Source organism: Aotus nancymaae, unplaced genomic scaffold (genome assembly GCF_030222135.1).
Source record: "Aotus nancymaae isolate 86718 unplaced genomic scaffold, 86718_ANA_hifiasm-v0.15.2.pri h1tg000029l, whole genome shotgun sequence".
Lineage (NCBI taxonomy): Eukaryota > Metazoa > Chordata > Mammalia > Primates > Aotidae > Aotus > Aotus nancymaae.
The window spans coordinates 55799191-55816690 of NW_026988442.1; the positions used below are offsets into that span (position 1 = coordinate 55799191).

The 17500-nt window shown below is 39.1% G+C and overlaps 1 protein-coding gene across 4 annotated transcripts in view; it reads right to left on the reverse strand.

Annotated features, from left to right (window-relative positions):
• Window positions 1-17500, reverse strand: part of GPD2 (glycerol-3-phosphate dehydrogenase 2) — a 148863-nt gene that overhangs the window by 90752 nt on the left and 40611 nt on the right. For all 4 annotated transcript variants that reach the window (XM_012454904.2, XM_012454906.3, XM_012454903.2 and 1 more), the window contains exon 2: window positions 16521-16630. In XM_012454904.2, the coding sequence (XP_012310327.1) occupies window positions 16521-16622 (102 nt within the window). In that variant the 5' untranslated portion in view covers window positions 16623-16630. The remainder of the gene's footprint in view (window positions 1-16520; window positions 16631-17500) is intronic.

Below are 17500 nucleotides of genomic sequence, written 5' to 3' on the forward strand. Positions count from 1 at the left end.
TCACTTCATCTCCACTGCTACCTCTCAAATCAAGGTATCTTCCCTCTCCCCTGTACTAACATGACATTCTCCCAAAGGCCTTCACACATTTACCCAGGCTCCTTCTGTATCATTTTCTACACTACAACTGGAGTGATCATTTAAAAAAACCCAAACAATGTCATTTCTGTGTATAAAACCCTTCAAGAGCTTCCAACTGAATATATCTCTACTCAGGTTTCTAAGAGTCTTCATGGCCTTTTACAATGGCTAAAATTAAAAAAAAAAAAAAAAAAAGCGAGGTGCAATGGCTCACTCCTATAATCCCAGCACTTTGGGAGGCCGAGGTATGGGGATCACCTGAGATTAAAAGTTCAAGACCAGCCTGGCCAATGTGGTAAAACCTCATCTCTACTAAAAATACAAAAATTAGCCGGGTATGGTGGCACATGCCTGTAGGCAGCCACATCCAATCGTTTCTGTGTTGTCCATGACTGTAATAGCAGAGCTGAATAGTTGCAACAGAGACTGTGTGGCCTGCAAGCCTAAAACATTTACTCAGGAGGCTGAGACAGGAAAATTGCTTGAACCTCGGAGGAGAAGGCTGCAGTGAGCAGAGTTCATGCCGCTGCACTCTAGCCTAGATGACAGAGCCAGACTCTGTCTCAAAAAAAAAAAAAAAAAAAAAAAAGCAGGAAGGCAATACCGAGTGCTGGTGAGAATGCAACACAACTGAAACGCTCTTATACTGCTTATAGAAATGCAAAATTATACCACGATTTTGGAAAACAGTTCAGGAGTGTCTCTCTCTCTCTTTTTTTTTTTTGAGACAGAGTCTTACTCTGTCACCTAGGCTGGAGTGCAGCGGTGCCACCTCAGCTCAATGCAACCTCTGCTACCTGGGTTCAAGAGATTCTCCTGCCTCAGCCTCCTGAGTAGCTGAGATTACAGGTGTCTGCCACCACACTGAGCTAATTTTTGTAGTTTTAGTACAGATGGGATTTCACCATCTTGACCAGGCTGGTGTTGAACTCCTGACCTCATGATCCACCCACCTTGGCCTCTCAAAGTGCTGGGGTTACAGGCATGAGCCACCGCGCCTGGCCAGGACTGTCATGTAAAGGTAAACACACACCACACAGCCCAGCAATCCCTCTCCTACATGGCTATCTAAAAGAAATGAAAATCTGTGTTCACGCAGAAGCCTGTAGGCAAATATTTACAATGGCTTTATTCATAATTGTCCTAAACTGGGAAAATAAAAAAAACTAAACATCCTTCACCTGGTGAATGTCTAATTAAACTGTGACACATCTATGCAATGGAATAATAAATGGAAATAAAACAGAACAAACTACTGCTACACAGCAACACGAATGAACCTCAAATGCAATATGCTAAATCAGGGGTCAGCAAATTACGGTCTTCAGCCTAAATCTGGCTGCTGCTGCCTGTTGTTGTAAACAAAGTGTCACTGGAAGACAGCCATATCCAATCATTTCTGTGTTGTCCATGACTGTAACAGCAGAGCAGAATAGCTGCAACAGAGACTGTAGGTTCTGCAAGCCTAAAACATTTACTCTGGCTCTTTACAGAAAAGTCTCCTAATCCCTGCATTAAGCAAAAGAAGCCAGATTCAGAAATCTATATACTACATGATTCCAGTGCTTCTGGTTATGCCATGTTCTGTATAAGCAAAAGTACAGAGTCTGAAAACAGATGAGTGGTTGCCTGGGTCTGGGGATGCGGGTAGAAGGACTGACTGACTACAAAGGGCATGAAAAAATGGTGAGGATGATAGGAATGTTCCACAGCTTGATCATGGTGCTCATTACATAACTGTATGTACTTATCAAAGCTTACAGAATTGTAAATTATAAAGGGTAAATTTTACTGTGCTTCATACTACAACTTATACCTCAATACACTTGACTTCAAAAAATAATAAGTGAATTATGTAAACAGCATTTATGTGTCAGACACCATTTTAAGGGTTTTGCTTTTTTCTACTCATTTAATCCTCACAATAACTATACGAGTTAGGTACTACTATGATCTTCATTTCACAGAACTGTCTGAGACATAGAGAAGTGAAGCAGTTGGTCCATAAGTACACAGCTGGTTCACGGTAGAGCTGAAAACTGAACTTGGCCTGGCAACAGAGACTAAGTGTTACACTACGACACCATTCTGATACCAAATATGATTTGAGAAAAAATTTAAAAGCAGACTAAATAGTTATCACAGAGTGAGATACGACCAGCTGCCAAAATCTAGAAAGTAGTTTGTTTGTTGTAGTTTCGTTTTGAAGGTTTTACTGAACAGTTCCTCAAAAAAAAAAAAATTTTTTTTTTAATATACAGCACTATTAAGGGTAATTTATTTACTTTCTGGCACTACTTTTAAAATAACATTTTATTTTTGTATACTTTTTTCATAAAAGCTGGAAAGTGTTGCAACTGAGAAGCTAAGTACCATGTTTATTTTAGAGGCAGTAAACACAGCCTAAGGCCCTACTTATAATTATGACAGGAAAAAGACTCATTTTGGCTTCATATGGTTTTGAGTCACAAAAACACATCTGCACTCTACCTTTCCTAGAAAATGTTGATTGAGGGGAAATAAAAAGGAGAAAAGCAGCAAGAATAAAGCAGGTAAAATGCTTTAAGACAAGAGGGCATTGGGTTCCAAATCTTCCTAGATCTGCGCTTCCTTTGTTCACCCTCCTTTCTAGGACAGTTTGATTACACGGGAATTTGGGAAATAGATTTCATTGATGGATTGATCCAGAAGTTCTAGGAGAAGCCTTGGAATGGCCACAGGCCCTATATTACATGGGAGACCAAAACCCTGTGTCAGGGAGAGGGGGTTGAGGGAGGGGAGGGGAGGGGAAAGGGAGAAAGGGAGGGAGGAAGGAAGGAAGGAAGGAAGGAAGGAAGGAAGGAAGGAAAAGAGGGAGGGAGGGAGGGAGGGAGGGACCGAAAAACTCTATGTTCTGAGGAAACCCTGGGCCAATCATCATTTTCCTCAAACTTATTCAGGGAACAATAAGAATCCTTCCTGTAGAAGGATTCTACAGCCCAAGGAACAAAACAAAAAGATAAAGAAGCAATTATAACATTGTTTAAAAGTGGATATACCAATAGAGAAAAGGCTACAAAAGCCACAGGAGGCACCTCTTATCCAGACCTGAGAAGGCTTCTTGGAACATGTAGCTAAATCAAGTAGACAGAAAGTAATAGGCATTAGCTGGGTGACAAAACCAGGAAAGGAAGTGGAAAGGGCATGTGCTAAAACCAGAAGTCACACTAGAATGGTTTTCTCTGCTTAGCACACTGCTTTCTTAAAGACCAAATCATACCTCCAATATTTTTAAATTGCTGTATTTCACATATAAATCAGAATTTCTATCTGAGATAAATTTGCTAAAACTGAGTCGCAGCTGCCATCCTTAGACAGGACTTGTGCGCTCTTGTTAGTCCAGGAATCCTGCTCACTGGATTCACACTTGATCCTCATCACTCTTTCCCCTGTAGGCACATGAGTTCACCAACCTTGGCTTAAAGACAGGAACAACTCCAGCTCTGTCAAATTCAGGATTAATTCCCTAATTCAGCCATTGAAACCAGAAGAGAGGAGAGCCCAACACACAAAACGAACTGCCTTTTGCCTAGCATAATTCCAACCACAGCTCCCAAACAATTTTTATCTTGGTGGAATTGGAGAATATCTAATATTTAATATTACTTTGATGTTATTTTTATTATATTTGACTACAGGAGAAGTAGATTTTTTTTCAACTTGTAAACCAATTTTCATCTATAGTTTAGAAAGATAAAATTCTTTCAGCATTCTGATAGCAAACATGCAGGTTTTGTCAAGAGACTCACATGAAAACCTACATAGAACTGAAAGCTAAGTTCACAATTTTTGATAGTTTACATTCCAGAGAATGTTCACCCTGAAGAAGATTCAGAATGAGATCAGTTTTACTATGTCTGTGCATCATTAGACTTGCAAATTAAAAAAAAAAAATCCTAGACATTTGCAACTTCGGGTGAGACCAAAAACAAGATCTAATAATTAGTGTCTATTTCTGAAAGAAGTGCATATTTAAAGACCACAGGCAATTAACAACCAGGTTGTCCTGTAATCATGTACAGTAATAATTGGAGTATAAAGTAGGGTCTCATGCAAATCACCTCAGCCTGCAACCATCACTCTCTCCCATAATATATGATTTGATCAATGGAATCATTAGATTTAAGGGAAACTGCTTCCTGCTTTTTGTCACTAAAAAAGACTAACTGTATTTATATATTCCTAAAAAGAAAATGTACAAGCATCTCTTCACAGTGAATCTTAAGATGTTTTAATGGCCTTTATTCACTTCCTGAATCACTTTGTGATTCTAAAAGCTGACATTTTTTCTTGCACTTACATGAGAGTAAGCAACATTTCTCAGTGTAAACGTATTCGGTGAGCGATTCATGATTACTCCGTAGACAGGGTTGCCAATGGGTACACTGTCATCTCCACTGGAGTCCACAAAACAGAAAACAAGAAGAGCCCATCCTTCTGGGGTGGGGCTGAGAATGAAGGTCTAGTTCACCTCGAAGGTGCTGTCCAGACTTTAAGTAACTGTGATTCCTTGAGAAATCACACAGAAGTTCTTTCAACAGCAATTAGAAAATATCCAAACACTTAAATTATCAAACTTTTTATAGCTAAAAAGTGAGGAAAACCCCTTGGCTCTGTCGGAATATATGTACTTCAAATAAGTTAACAACATAATTGACTACATAAGCTGAGATTTGGGAGATAGGTTTTACTGGTTTTCAAATAAATATTTTTAAAACAGAGAATATGTGCTTGCTTTTCAACTCTAACAGCTCACTGAAAGTCAGAGGGCCTGGAGAGTAAGCCTGAGGTTGGGTAGATAGGGAAAAAGAAATAGAACCATTAGCTGCCTAGAAGCTGCCAGCTCACACCCCTAATGTTAGCTCCTTAGGTGTCACACACACTTCCCATAGGAAGGAGGAATCTTTTGACCAGTGAGGAAACCTTTAGTTATCCCTTGAGCAAGTAATTCAGAGAATCAAAATTTGATCCCAGATTTGACTCCAAATCTCATGGCCTCAGCTCTGCTAGGTCATCTTTGCCTTTATATGTGGGTCACTTGGGCCTCTAGATCTGCCAACCTTCCTGGCATCCGCAATGCAGAACTGTTGATGGCAGTCAGTGAGATCAGAAGTGCTAGGACCACATTGGGCAGTTAAGTTGTCACCCAGAATTCTATGTGATCGCACTTTTTTCATTTTTTCTTTTCTTTTTTTTTTTTTTTTTGAGACAGAGTCTCACTCTGTTGCCCAGGCTGGAGTGCAGTGGCATGATCTCAGCACACTAAAATCTCCACCTCCCAGGTCTGAGTGATCCTTGTGCCTCAGTCTCCCCAGTAGCTGGGACTATAGGTGCCCGCCACCACACCTGGCTAATTTTTGTATTTTTTGTAGAGGCGGGGTTTCACCATGTTGGCCAAGCTGGTCTCAAGCTCCTGACCTCAGGCGATCTACCCGTCTTGGCATTCCAAAGTTCTGGGATTACAGGCGTGAGCCTCTGCACCTGGCCAGCCAGCATTTTTTCCTAATAATCTGTCTAAAGCATCTAGAGGTAGATCCAGAAGCAAAAGAGGGCTCACTCTTTCCCCATCCCTCTCAGGTGAATAAAATGATGCCCAACTGAACCAGCTAGGCAGTTCAAGCTTTATAATCTAGATGGCCTTCAGCTACACGTTAACCTTATGTTCAAAATATGTTTTGGCCAGATTTGTGATGCATACTCATCATTTCTCTGTTACTTATTTCATCAAATATAATTTTTCTAGTTGGTACTCACTATTGTATAATTAGTTTTCATAAATTCTTTGTTGAAATCACAAATTACAAAATAAATAAAGTAAAATTGGAATTGCCTAACTTCTATTTAAGTCATCTATTTCTAAAACCACCTAGAAGATGCTTTCCTAGCTTAAATATAATTAAGCTATTAAGCTGAAGGATGGGGAGTGGGGAGAGGGAGGCTAAAGGACTCTCCCCAAAGCATTTATAGAAAGTTTCCTCCTTCTACAATATCCCTAAAAAGTTTTTAAAGAGGCCTTAAAATGAATAAATAGTTGAAAATGAAATGCAAAGTCAAATCAAAATGAATGTCAATGTTGCTCAGTTAGCAACAGCCTAGCAGCTCACCAGCTGTCAACGTTAATCATAGCTCAGTCGTTGACTCACTGAGTGACCTATAGAAGTACAGTTAACCTCACTGATTTTGTATGCCAGCAACAAAATAGCATCACAAACTCCTCGAAGGCCTGATGCGAGTTATAACTCAAAGATATTGCTATGGCCCCACTTTGGGGGCTAAGTGTTAAATAAAAACCAAAATTATAAGGAAGATGATAGGATGCTCTTCAGAGAACATTTCCAGCTCTGTCTGCATAATTTTAGTGCTTTGATGAAACATGTCTCTGAAAAAACAGTTAACCATATAGAGTAGTTAAGAATAGTTTCAACTGGCCTTATCTAAAATACAGATTATTCAGAATCCTCATCAAGCTTTAGATATCAGACACATTCCCACAAATTTAGCTATATTTCTAAGAGAAAAACAGTTCTTCCAGGAATCCATGCACAGGATTCTAAATAAGAGAGGCAAATGAATGATACAGTCTTTGGCATAACCCTAACAATAAAATTCTCATCAAAAGAAATATAGCTCATTTGTCAACTAGATTAGAAACTAAATTCAAGACACATATGTAACAGCTAAATGCTTAAAACTTTTTCTCTTCTTCCAGAGAACACTCCCATATAGTAGACTGGAAATGAGCCAGTGGGGTGAGACTCCTATAGAATGGCAGACCCACCAGAATAAAGAGACACAGGTCCTTGGGTAATTTCAGGAAAAGGTCCCTCACCTATCCACATTGAACTGTAATGTGAGCAAGAAATAAAGTTGCATTGTGATAAGCCACTGAGCTCTGAGGATTGTTTATTACACCAATTAGCTTACTTCAACTAATACGTAAGTATGAGATGTGCTTAGTTTTACAACCCAAGATTTACAACTCCCCTACATTGCACACAGTCCACACACAATAGTGAATAGGCTATGGATGGATGAGCCATCATCATTTACAAAAACAAAAATTAGGAAATAAATCCATACAGACAACACCTCAAAAGGACAGATCATCAAACGCAAGCCCTAGAAAGCCAAGGTGCAGACATTTCTACCTTCACATTTGATATAACACTAATGGCTCCTTAAGCAAATGGGTAGCATCAAGAGCCTTATGACTCAGCCATGAGTTCCTTCTTCCACCATCAAAAATGGCCACTTTAGTTGATTTTAACAGGTGGGAACTATAGTGTTAGATATCCTATGAAGAATGTATTCACAATAGCCAAGATATGAAAACAACCTAAATGCCATTCATCAACAAATGGATGAATAAGGAAATGTAGTATATACATAAAATGGTATATTATTCAGCCTTAAAGAAGAAGAAAGAAATCCTGACATTTCTGACAACATGCCCTGGAGGATATTATGCTAATTGAAATAAGCCAGACACCAAAAGACAAATATTGTATGATGTCACTTATTGGTGGGAGGTAAAATAGTCGAAGTCATAGAAGCAGAGAGTAAAACAGTGGTAAGTAGGGGGTGGGCAGGCAGTTGTTGAGCAAAGGGTACAGAGTTTCAGTTATGCTCAAGAAAATAATTTTTTTTTTTTGAGATGGAGTCTCACTGTGTTGCCCAGGCTGGAGTGCAGTGGTGTGAACTTAGCTCACTGCAACCTCTGCCTCTTGGGTTCAAGCAATTCTCCCGCCTCAGCCTCCCAAGCTCTAATTTTTGTATTTTTAGTAGAGATGAGGGTTCACCATGTTGGCCAGGCTGATTTCAAACTCCTGACCTCAAGTGATCCACCTGCCTCGGCCTCCCAAAGTGCTGGGATTACAGGCATGAGGCACCGCGCCTGGCTATCAAGAAAAGAATTTTTAAAAAGCAACATTATTCTGCCATCAACAGGTACAGGGGAAAAACAATAATAAAGACTATATGAGAACATTCATTTTTACAGCACTTCCTAAGGTTTTTTAAAAGAGAAAGACTGCAACTGGGCACAGTGGCTCACACCTGTAATCCCAGCACTTTCAGAGGCCGAGGTGGGTAGATCACCTGAAGTCAGGTGTTCAAGACCTGCCTGGCCAATATGGTGAAACCTCTCTACTAAAAAATACAAAAATTAGCCGAGTGTGGTGGCGAGCACCTGTAATCTCAGCTGCTCAGGAGGGTGAGGCAGGGAGAAGTGCTTGAACCTGGGAGGTAGACGTTGCAGTGTGCTGAGATCGTGCCAACTGCACTCCAGGCTGGGTGACACAGCAAGACTCCATCTCAAAAAAAAAGGAAAGGGAAAGATTGCTTACCAACCTATGCAAAATGCCTCTGGAGATGGAATATTATTTACTCAGGGAGAACAAGCAAGCAAGTCTAGTAGCCTGAATTGACTTACAAAATTAAAAGCAATCTGGTTTTAAAAAAAGGAAGAAAAAGAAAGTAAATGTGTCATATGATAGTTTCAGCTACATACACGCTCAGGTAGAGTTATACTGATTTGAAACCCACAGATCCTCCTTAGTTCAAGAACCTGAAGAATGTTTCTAATTGAGGTTAGATTTCTTTTTTTCTTTTTGAGATGGAGTCTCATTCTGTCACCAGGCCGGAGTGCAGTGGCGCAATCTTTACTCACTACAACCTCTGCCTCCCAGGTTCAAGCAATTCTCCTGCCTCAGCCTCCTGAGTAGCTGGGACTACAGGCACCCACCACCAAGCCCAGCTAATTTCTGTATTTTTAGTAGAGATGGGGTTTCATCATATTGGCCAGGCTGATCTGGAACTCCTGACCTCATGATCCACCTGACTCGACCTCCCAAAGTGCTGGGATTACAGGCGTGAGCCACCATGCCCAGCCAAGGTTAAATTCTTGAATATGTTAAGGGTGTTCAAAAGATAAACAAATTGTTATATTCAAATAAAGAAACTGCTGAGAAGCAATGCTTAAGTCTGTAATTTAAATTGTTTCTTTATTTTCTTTCTTCCTGCAGATGCCACAAGATTAAATTGTTTCTTAACTGACATCTTGTCTTAGATACACTATGCTGATAATTTTGATTTCTCTTCAATCAATACTCATTTGAACTTCAAGTTTCTCTACCTTCTACCAGTTTATCTGTCTAGTCATCAATATAAGCAAAAGTGTGCCAAACAAAAATTCAGCTATTTTTTTTTTTTTGAGACACAGTCTCATTCTGTCACCAGGTCAGTGTGCAGTGGTGTGATCTTGACTCATTGCAACCTCTGCCTCCAGAGTTCAAGCAATTCTCCTGCCTCAGCCTCCTGAGTAGCTGGGACTACAGACGCCCACCACCACACCCAGTTAATTTGTGTATTTTTAGTAGAGATGGGGTTTCACCATATTGGCCAGGCTGGTCTCGAACTCCTGACCTTATCATCCGCCCACCTCAGCCTCCCAAAGTGCTGGGATTACAGGCATGAGCCACCGCACCCAGCCTCAGCTATTTTTTAAAAATCTTTTGTTATAGCTTTCTTATTATGCCTGACAAGGCTAGGCCTAATTTCAAATGTTCATATCCTACCTCAGGGGAAGGGGAAGAAGTATAGCAGATATTAAAGAAAGACCTGCTATTGCCAGGTACTGAGATCACTGATTTGTATGTATTGACTTACTTGGCAGAGAAAAAAGCCTGTGAGTAAAGTGACATTATCCTTACTGTATGAAAAAATCGGAATTCTGATAATTTTTATAACCTACACACAACAACAGGTTCACCAAAACCCAGCCACACTCATGTAACAGACACATTCAGGAAGCTAAATGTTGCTTTATTTTATTCAAATAAATCCTAAAGCAGATCTTATTTTGACTTGAGTTGATCATTCTTTTTTTTGCTTTTTGTCCCATCTTATCTTTTGTTACTGACTTTAAAACTTTTGAGTCATTGGTACTACTAATCAAAAAGCACTGCTTTATTAGAAACCCTTACAAATAAGGTATGGAGAGGGAGAGACTGAAATTACAAGTTAAAACAATGTTTTCAAAATCCCTGCTGATTTTAATTACCCATGCATCACTTTGCCTCTCATTAGCATAAATATTTTTCCTACTGGGTTTTGCTGACACTAACAAAGGTAGTATAGGTTTACCTGTATTTCAACTCACCTAACACATCACTGTTATGAGAGTTGTTTTGTTTTTTATTTTTTTTTTCATAATAACACATATACAGAGTGAACTATAGTATTTCCTATGCCACTCACAGGCACAGAGAATTGATGTCTCTTACACAGTGAGAGGCTATTTTGCAAATCTGTCATCAATAGCTATTACTATATCACATCCTCTAACATCACTGACTTTGGGAAAGGAGAAATAAGTTTAACTGCATTCCATTTCAAGCTAAAATGATACATGAAAATTCAGATTTATCCCCCGCCAAAAATTAGAGCTTTTTTCCCTAATATTGCCTGTTTTTAAAAAATGTTTCACCACAGAATCCTGATAAATGGGAATCTCAGAAGGCGCAACATTTTTTGAAAGCTTCCTATGTTCCGGGAGCTCTCTCAGGCTTTACTGCTTTTTAACAAACCTATGCAGGAATTATCACTTTTAGCCTTATTTTACAGAAGGGAGGAAATGAAGCTGAGAGAATTTAAGAAAATCATCCAGAGTCACTTAGCTATTAAGACATAGAACTAGCTGTTCACAATAGACAAGATATGGAATCAACCTAAATGTCCATCAACAGATGACAGGATAAAGAAAATGTGGTGCATATACACATGATGGAATATTATTCAGTCATTAAAAAGAATGAAATAGCCCGGGCATGATGGCTCACGTCTGTGATCCCTGCACTTTGGGAGGCCGAGGTGGGTGAGCTTGAGCTCAGGAGCTCAAGACCAGCCTGAGCAACATGGCGAGTCCCTATTGCTATTTAAAAAAAAAAAAAAAAAGACTGAAATCTTGTCATTTGCAACAACATGATGAGCCTGGAGGACATTATGTTAAGTGAAATATGTCAGGCACAGAAAGATAAATACTGCATGTTCTCACTCACATCTAGGAGCTAAAATAAATTGAACTCACAGAAATAGAGAGTAGCAATGTAGGTGTTAAAAGCTGGAAATGGGAGAGGATGGGGAAGACACGGAGAGGTTGGTGAATGCACACAAAGTTACAGCTAGATGGAATAAGTTCTAGGGCTTTGTAACACTATAGGCTGAATATGGTTAACAATAATTTAGCGTATATTTTCAAACAGCTAAAAGTGAGGATTTTTAATGTTCACAATACAAAGAAATGATCAATGGTCGAGGTGATGGATATGCTAATTACCCTGATTTGATCATTACAGTTGTATATATGCACAGAAATACCATTCTGCATTTTGTAAATATGTACAATTATGACATGTTGGATAAAAATAAAGGGAAAAACATGTAAATAAATAAAGGTAAGGAAGCATACCCAAAAAAAGAAAAGTACTGCTAGGTGTTGGATGCAGGCAGTCTACAGAGACTGCTCTAAAGATCACGCTCTTGGCCTTTTTGTTCTGTTGCTGATGAATGGCATCAGTGAGAATTTCTCACTTCCCTGATTCTAAGAAGATCATTCCCCTCATCAAAAAGAGATCTTGGGAGGAATGATCTTCTTAGAATCAGGGCGCCTGTAATCCCAGCTACTTGGGAAGCTGAGGCAGGAGAATCGCTTGAACCGGGGAGGTGGAGATTGCAATGAGCTGAGATCACACCACTGCACTCCAGCCTGGGTAACAAAAGCGAAACTCTGTCTCAAAAAAAAAAAAAAGATCTTGATTTCCATGTTCTGAAGCCCACTCCCTGCCTATTTATGGTGCAGAGGTGGGGTGGCGGCGGGGGCAAAAAAATTTTCACATCCGGGCTTTGAGAAAGCTCTCAGTGGTTCTCAGGTTTTTACCTCAGCTCACAAAGCCACCACACCTTCAGACCAGGTCATGGAAGGAACGTAGAATGTGTTATGTGAGAAAGACCACCCTTCTGACCCGAATAGATTTTTGTCATATCAACCACATAACTGGGGTTAAAAAAAAATGCCCACATCATCACATCAACTTTTCCAGTGAGGACCTGGAAGGTATGAAATAAATGTTAACTTTAAAAAAAAGTTTTAAACAATGCCATTGAACTATAATGAAAAGAAAAAAAGACTAGGGTAGCCCTATGTTCAATCCCTGTACTCTTTCACACCCTATTCTTCTTTCATTCTCCCTGGCCACTCCCATCCAGGCCTTCCCATCTTCCTGAGGACTCCTCATGCAGCTCTGACTTTAATGCTCTCTACTTCTGTGGCTCAAGAAGGTTTACTTGTTTAAAAGTACTCCATGGCCCCTCTTCCTAATTTAAATTTCCCTCTTCATCTACTCCATTCTCCCACCAGCCTGGAAATAGAAAAAGGAGGCTCCTCTATGAAGTGCTACTTCCCTTTCACTAGACCTTAGACTGGATAAGATGACCTCCAAGTTTCATCCAACTAAAACTTTATTATTAAACCAACCTATACTAAATAGTGAATCGCAATCAACTTACTCTAAAAAATCTCCACACCACCACAGAGGTGTCTGCTTGTTCCATCCGCAGTGGGGTTGGTTTCACTGAATGGTAAAATGCTTATCTCCCAGTACTCAGACTCCTGTTCCTTGACATATGGCTGGTCTGGGGAAAGAAAAACTCAAGCTGCCTTTGTGGAAACTGTCACGTGCTATGGGTGGAAAACAAAGAAAGGAAGAAAAGGAAATGAAGAGGAAGCCACTCTAAAACCACCCTAAAAGCCCTTAGATGCATAACTGAGGAAGGCCTCAAATGTGGATATTATCTGTGGCCACAAATCTGTTTCCCTGCAGGTGGACACAAGCAAAAGAAGTCAGCCAACCTTCATCTCCTTTCCTCATCAACCTCCTTGTTGGAATTGAAGATTTAGGCTGCCCAGCTCCAAAATAATGATAATAATGATAATAATTACCCTGTCCTTAGGTTATAACAACCCTCACTATCCTCTATCTCTTCTAAATCTGACCTGTTTCTCTTAGAAAATAAAAATAATAAACATCTAGAATTCACTTGGCTCAACAGCAGACACTGTTCATCATTCATAAACATAAGTAACAGCAGTGTTAACACTATGCTTGTAGGAAGAAAAGCTATACTATGAAGTAAAGTGAGACAAAAGCATAACTGCTACCACCTCTAACCCCTAACCTGCTCCCAGAAACACCAGTCTCCACAGAGGCCTCTATTCTCCCACCTACAGTGGCTCTGATTCAAGCAACTGCATTAAAGATAAGTGAAATCACATCTTATTCAATTTTAATCTGTCTTATGTTTAATTAATTTTTTGAAGTATATACAATCATTTTCCTTGCAAGTATAAGGTAATTTTTTAAAGTATATACAATAGTTTTCTTTGCAAGTATAAGGTAATTTAACTACAGAACTGATTCAAAGGTTTTCAAGAGCTGACCTGGCACCTAAACACTTATAGCACTGTCTCATCACCAAACATGTTTTAACAATGTACCAACTTTTATATTCAATCCATTTGTATTTAGAATATAGCCCCTGCCTGCATTTCAGGGAAGAAGTTTTGTCCTGGGAGCCCCAGAAACTCTGTCCTGGGAGTACCAAATGGGCACAGACTGGGGCCAAGAAGACAGAGCATGGAAGAACATAGCAACATGTGCCAGAACCAAAGTCAATAGGTGGCTGTCTAGGACATCAGAATCTTGGGGTCTCAAAACTAACTTATTCTCACTAAAAGGCAGTTTATCAGTTGGGATCTTCTTAGAAAACTAGAAAAAATATAAAAATACAGTAGGTAAACAACCTGTAACAAGCCAATACCTTAAGCATCACTCTGCAGAAAAATGGAGCATATCTAGTCACATTTAAGGCCTCAGCTTCTAAAAACAAAAATGTAGCTAATTAATGTGTCTCAAAGGGAAGACTTTTCTTGGCTACTGAAGTCAGAAAACTCTCCCCCTAGAATGGTTCTGATTGGCAGATATTTTCTGAGAGAGGACAGCTGAGTTAATGGAGGCCTGTGGTCATTTTATGTCAATGGCTGGAATAGGTTGTTTCCTCTTCTCATTCTTGCTTTTATTTTTTATTTATTTTTGCCAGTACCTATGGCTATATCACACCTGCTAACCCCACAAATACATGCTAATGGCAGTATCTTAAAGGGACAGGAATCAGCAGAAAAGAAATGCACATAGTTGGATTTCTTATGCAACTCACTGACTGCATATGCCTGTAGAAATTTTTTTCAACAGAACTTGTCAAGTTAAAATTATAAATGACTTCAAGCTGCTGGTATCCATTTCATTTGGCTATTAGGGTAATCAGGATGTCTAACTTAAGAATGATAAAATGACAAAATGTCCCAGGAATCAATAGGTCTTCATTTTGCCTTGATTTTACTGAATAAAATCCACCTATAACTTGACTGCTTGGGGGCAAAGTCTCTTCTATTTATTCTATTCTGTAAGATCAATTATTAGAGAGAAATCAAACCAAAAAAATAGATGAAACAGTGTTACCTAGGTACAAATATAAACTGTGAAGTAGAATATGCTTACTGTAGTTAAAAGACATAAACCATGTATAAATTTAGCAACAACTCATCATATTAGATATCGTGACCTTTGGCACTGGCATTTTTCAGTATCGTTTCAGATAGCACCAGTAAAGATGGCAGAAGTAATCTAATCCCTTAACGCCCATGTCCCAAACAGAAGTGCACTTCTGAAATAGCCTCAGCAGAAGCAACACCTTTTCACACTTGCTTTTAAGGAACTAAGGCAATCTTTTAAAAGAAACAGTACATCAAGCACTATCAATGGATGAGGAAGAGTTTCAATACCAAGTCAGTGAATTAATAATACTATTGTATGCATCAAAACTCCACAATGAACCTGATAAATATGTATAATGCTTATGTGTCAGTTAAAAAAAAAAAAAAACCTGCAACATGCATGCATTGAGAGTGATGTCTTCACAGTTCAGAATGCAAAAGAAAGACTAACATTAATCAAGACTATTTGATATCACCCATCTTTAGCAGGAATCACATAAAATTGGTTCGTTGGGTTTTTTAATGATAAGCCAGCATGCTAATTCTTCCTAATATGTGTTTGTATTTATTTATTTTACAGATTGATTGATTGAGACAGGGTCTCACTTTGTCACCCAGGCTGAAGTGCAGTGGCACGATCTAAGCTCACTGCAGTCTCCACCTTCCAGGCTCAAGCAATTCTCCTACCTCAGCCTCCAGAGTGGCTGGGACTACAGGTGTATACCACCATGACCAGCTAACTTTTTTATTTCTTGTAGAGAAAGGGTTTCACCATATTGCCCAGACTGTTCTCCAACTGCCTTGGCCTCCCAAAGTACTGGGATTACAGGTTTGAGCCACTGAACCTGCCTTAATATGTGTTTTTAAAGTGATCCTCATTCAGGATATGGGATTGCAAGCAATGTGCCTGGCTCCACCACCTTGTACCACAAAGAAACAGAAAGAAGAAACATAAGACAAACCATGGCTTAAAGGCAACCACAAAAATGCATAAAATGAATCACTCAGTTACAAATGGTTTGCCAAATTCCTTCACCTTCATCTTTGAAAAAGAAATACACTACACAGCTGGTATCACAAAATGTCCTAATGACATGAGAGAGGGGGAACAAGAGACTGATACTAATTACTAAGGTGGCTGCCAGCCTTTCAAGCCTGAAAAGAACAAAGACATTCAGCAAAGTTATTTCCTGGCATCAGTTTGAACTATGGGAAGTCACAGTTATAATGCAAAGAAAAAAAAAAAGAAAATAAACTGAACACTTAATAATATTTGGAAACTTCATATCAATCTCATTTTCATGGCTTTCCTCCATTAAAATTTTTATGTAATACAAAGCAATACTTCATAAGTAACTAAACCTTGAAGAAATAAAACCAGGATTGAGCTGGGCCTTTTCTTTTCCATTTCCTTTCTCAGCTGCCTGCCTTCTAATAAGACAAACTTTTGGCAGGAACATAGAAGGTATCCAGACATTTCGACGAATTAGACAAGGAAAGTCTAAATGAAGAAACCCTGGCACTCATAAATGAAGCAGTCTTTTAAAAACCAAAGAGCCAAAACAGAGGCTAAATAATGCTTCCTGAAAAAGAAATTCACTTTTTAAAAAAGGAGATACACACAGTTCTCCAGGATCATTAAGGCAATGTTCTAAATTAGTATCTTTCAGATCAAACTGAGAAACTTCGCAAGTAATTTCTAAACAAAACCGTTAGTGCACACACTTCCCATAGACAGTTCTTTAGCAGATTTAGGTTGCATACTGTAATCAACACAAGTACAGTTACTTACTTGTTTCCTTCTGTAATGAGCAAACTGAGAAAGTCCTAAAACAGTTGCAAGAGCACCTCCTCCAACAAGAATCGTCCCTTTCACTGCCTTTTGAAATGCCATTTCTTAGCCTACAAAGAAAAAAAAAAGAAACAAAAAGAAGTTAATTGGGATGGTTATCGCATAACTATCCCAATAATAAAAAGACACTGCGTAAATTATGAAACCATGTTAAACTAGAAAAGAAAACATAAAATAAGGAAATTACTAACATACCAATGTGTATACTGCAACTCAAAAGAAATAGCCAAAAAAGTCTAGACAAGGGGAGTGATTATGTAAAAGTGACTTTCTGATCTGACAGGAATTAAAGAAAGAAAAGCAAATGAAGAGACAACTGAGGATATTTAAACAGTATAAAGTCAAGAGAACTGTGAAAAGAAATGTCATTGGGTATTTGACAAAACTGCATGCTAGACTTGCAAATTTGTTCAACACCTAATCCTCTCCTCAAGAAGAACCAGTAGAACCAGACAATAAACATCAGACTGCTTCAGGTTCTTTGGCAAGTGTTTAATTCAAATTGTGGTACAACTCCCTTCCCAAATTTTTCCCTTTCTAATGAACTTTTCACTAGAACCAAAAGCCAGCACAGCTATATTTCTATCATTGAGTTGACCAGGCACAGTGGCTCACACTTGTAATCCTAGAACTGTGGGAGGCCTTGGTGGCAGATGCCTGTAATCCCAGTTACGCAGGAGGCTGGGGCAGGAGAATCACTTGAACCTGAGACATGGAGGTTGCAGTGAGCTGAGATCGCACTGCACTCCAGCCTGGACGACAGAGCTAGACTTCGTCTCAAAAAAAAAAAAAAAAGAGTATACTTTACAGATAAGAAGTCAGAGAATACCATGCCTTAATGCTTTCACAAACTGACCAATTTAACCCGCTGTAATTCCTTTCATCAGGGGAACTTAACAAAAAGAAAAAAGTTTTCTTCT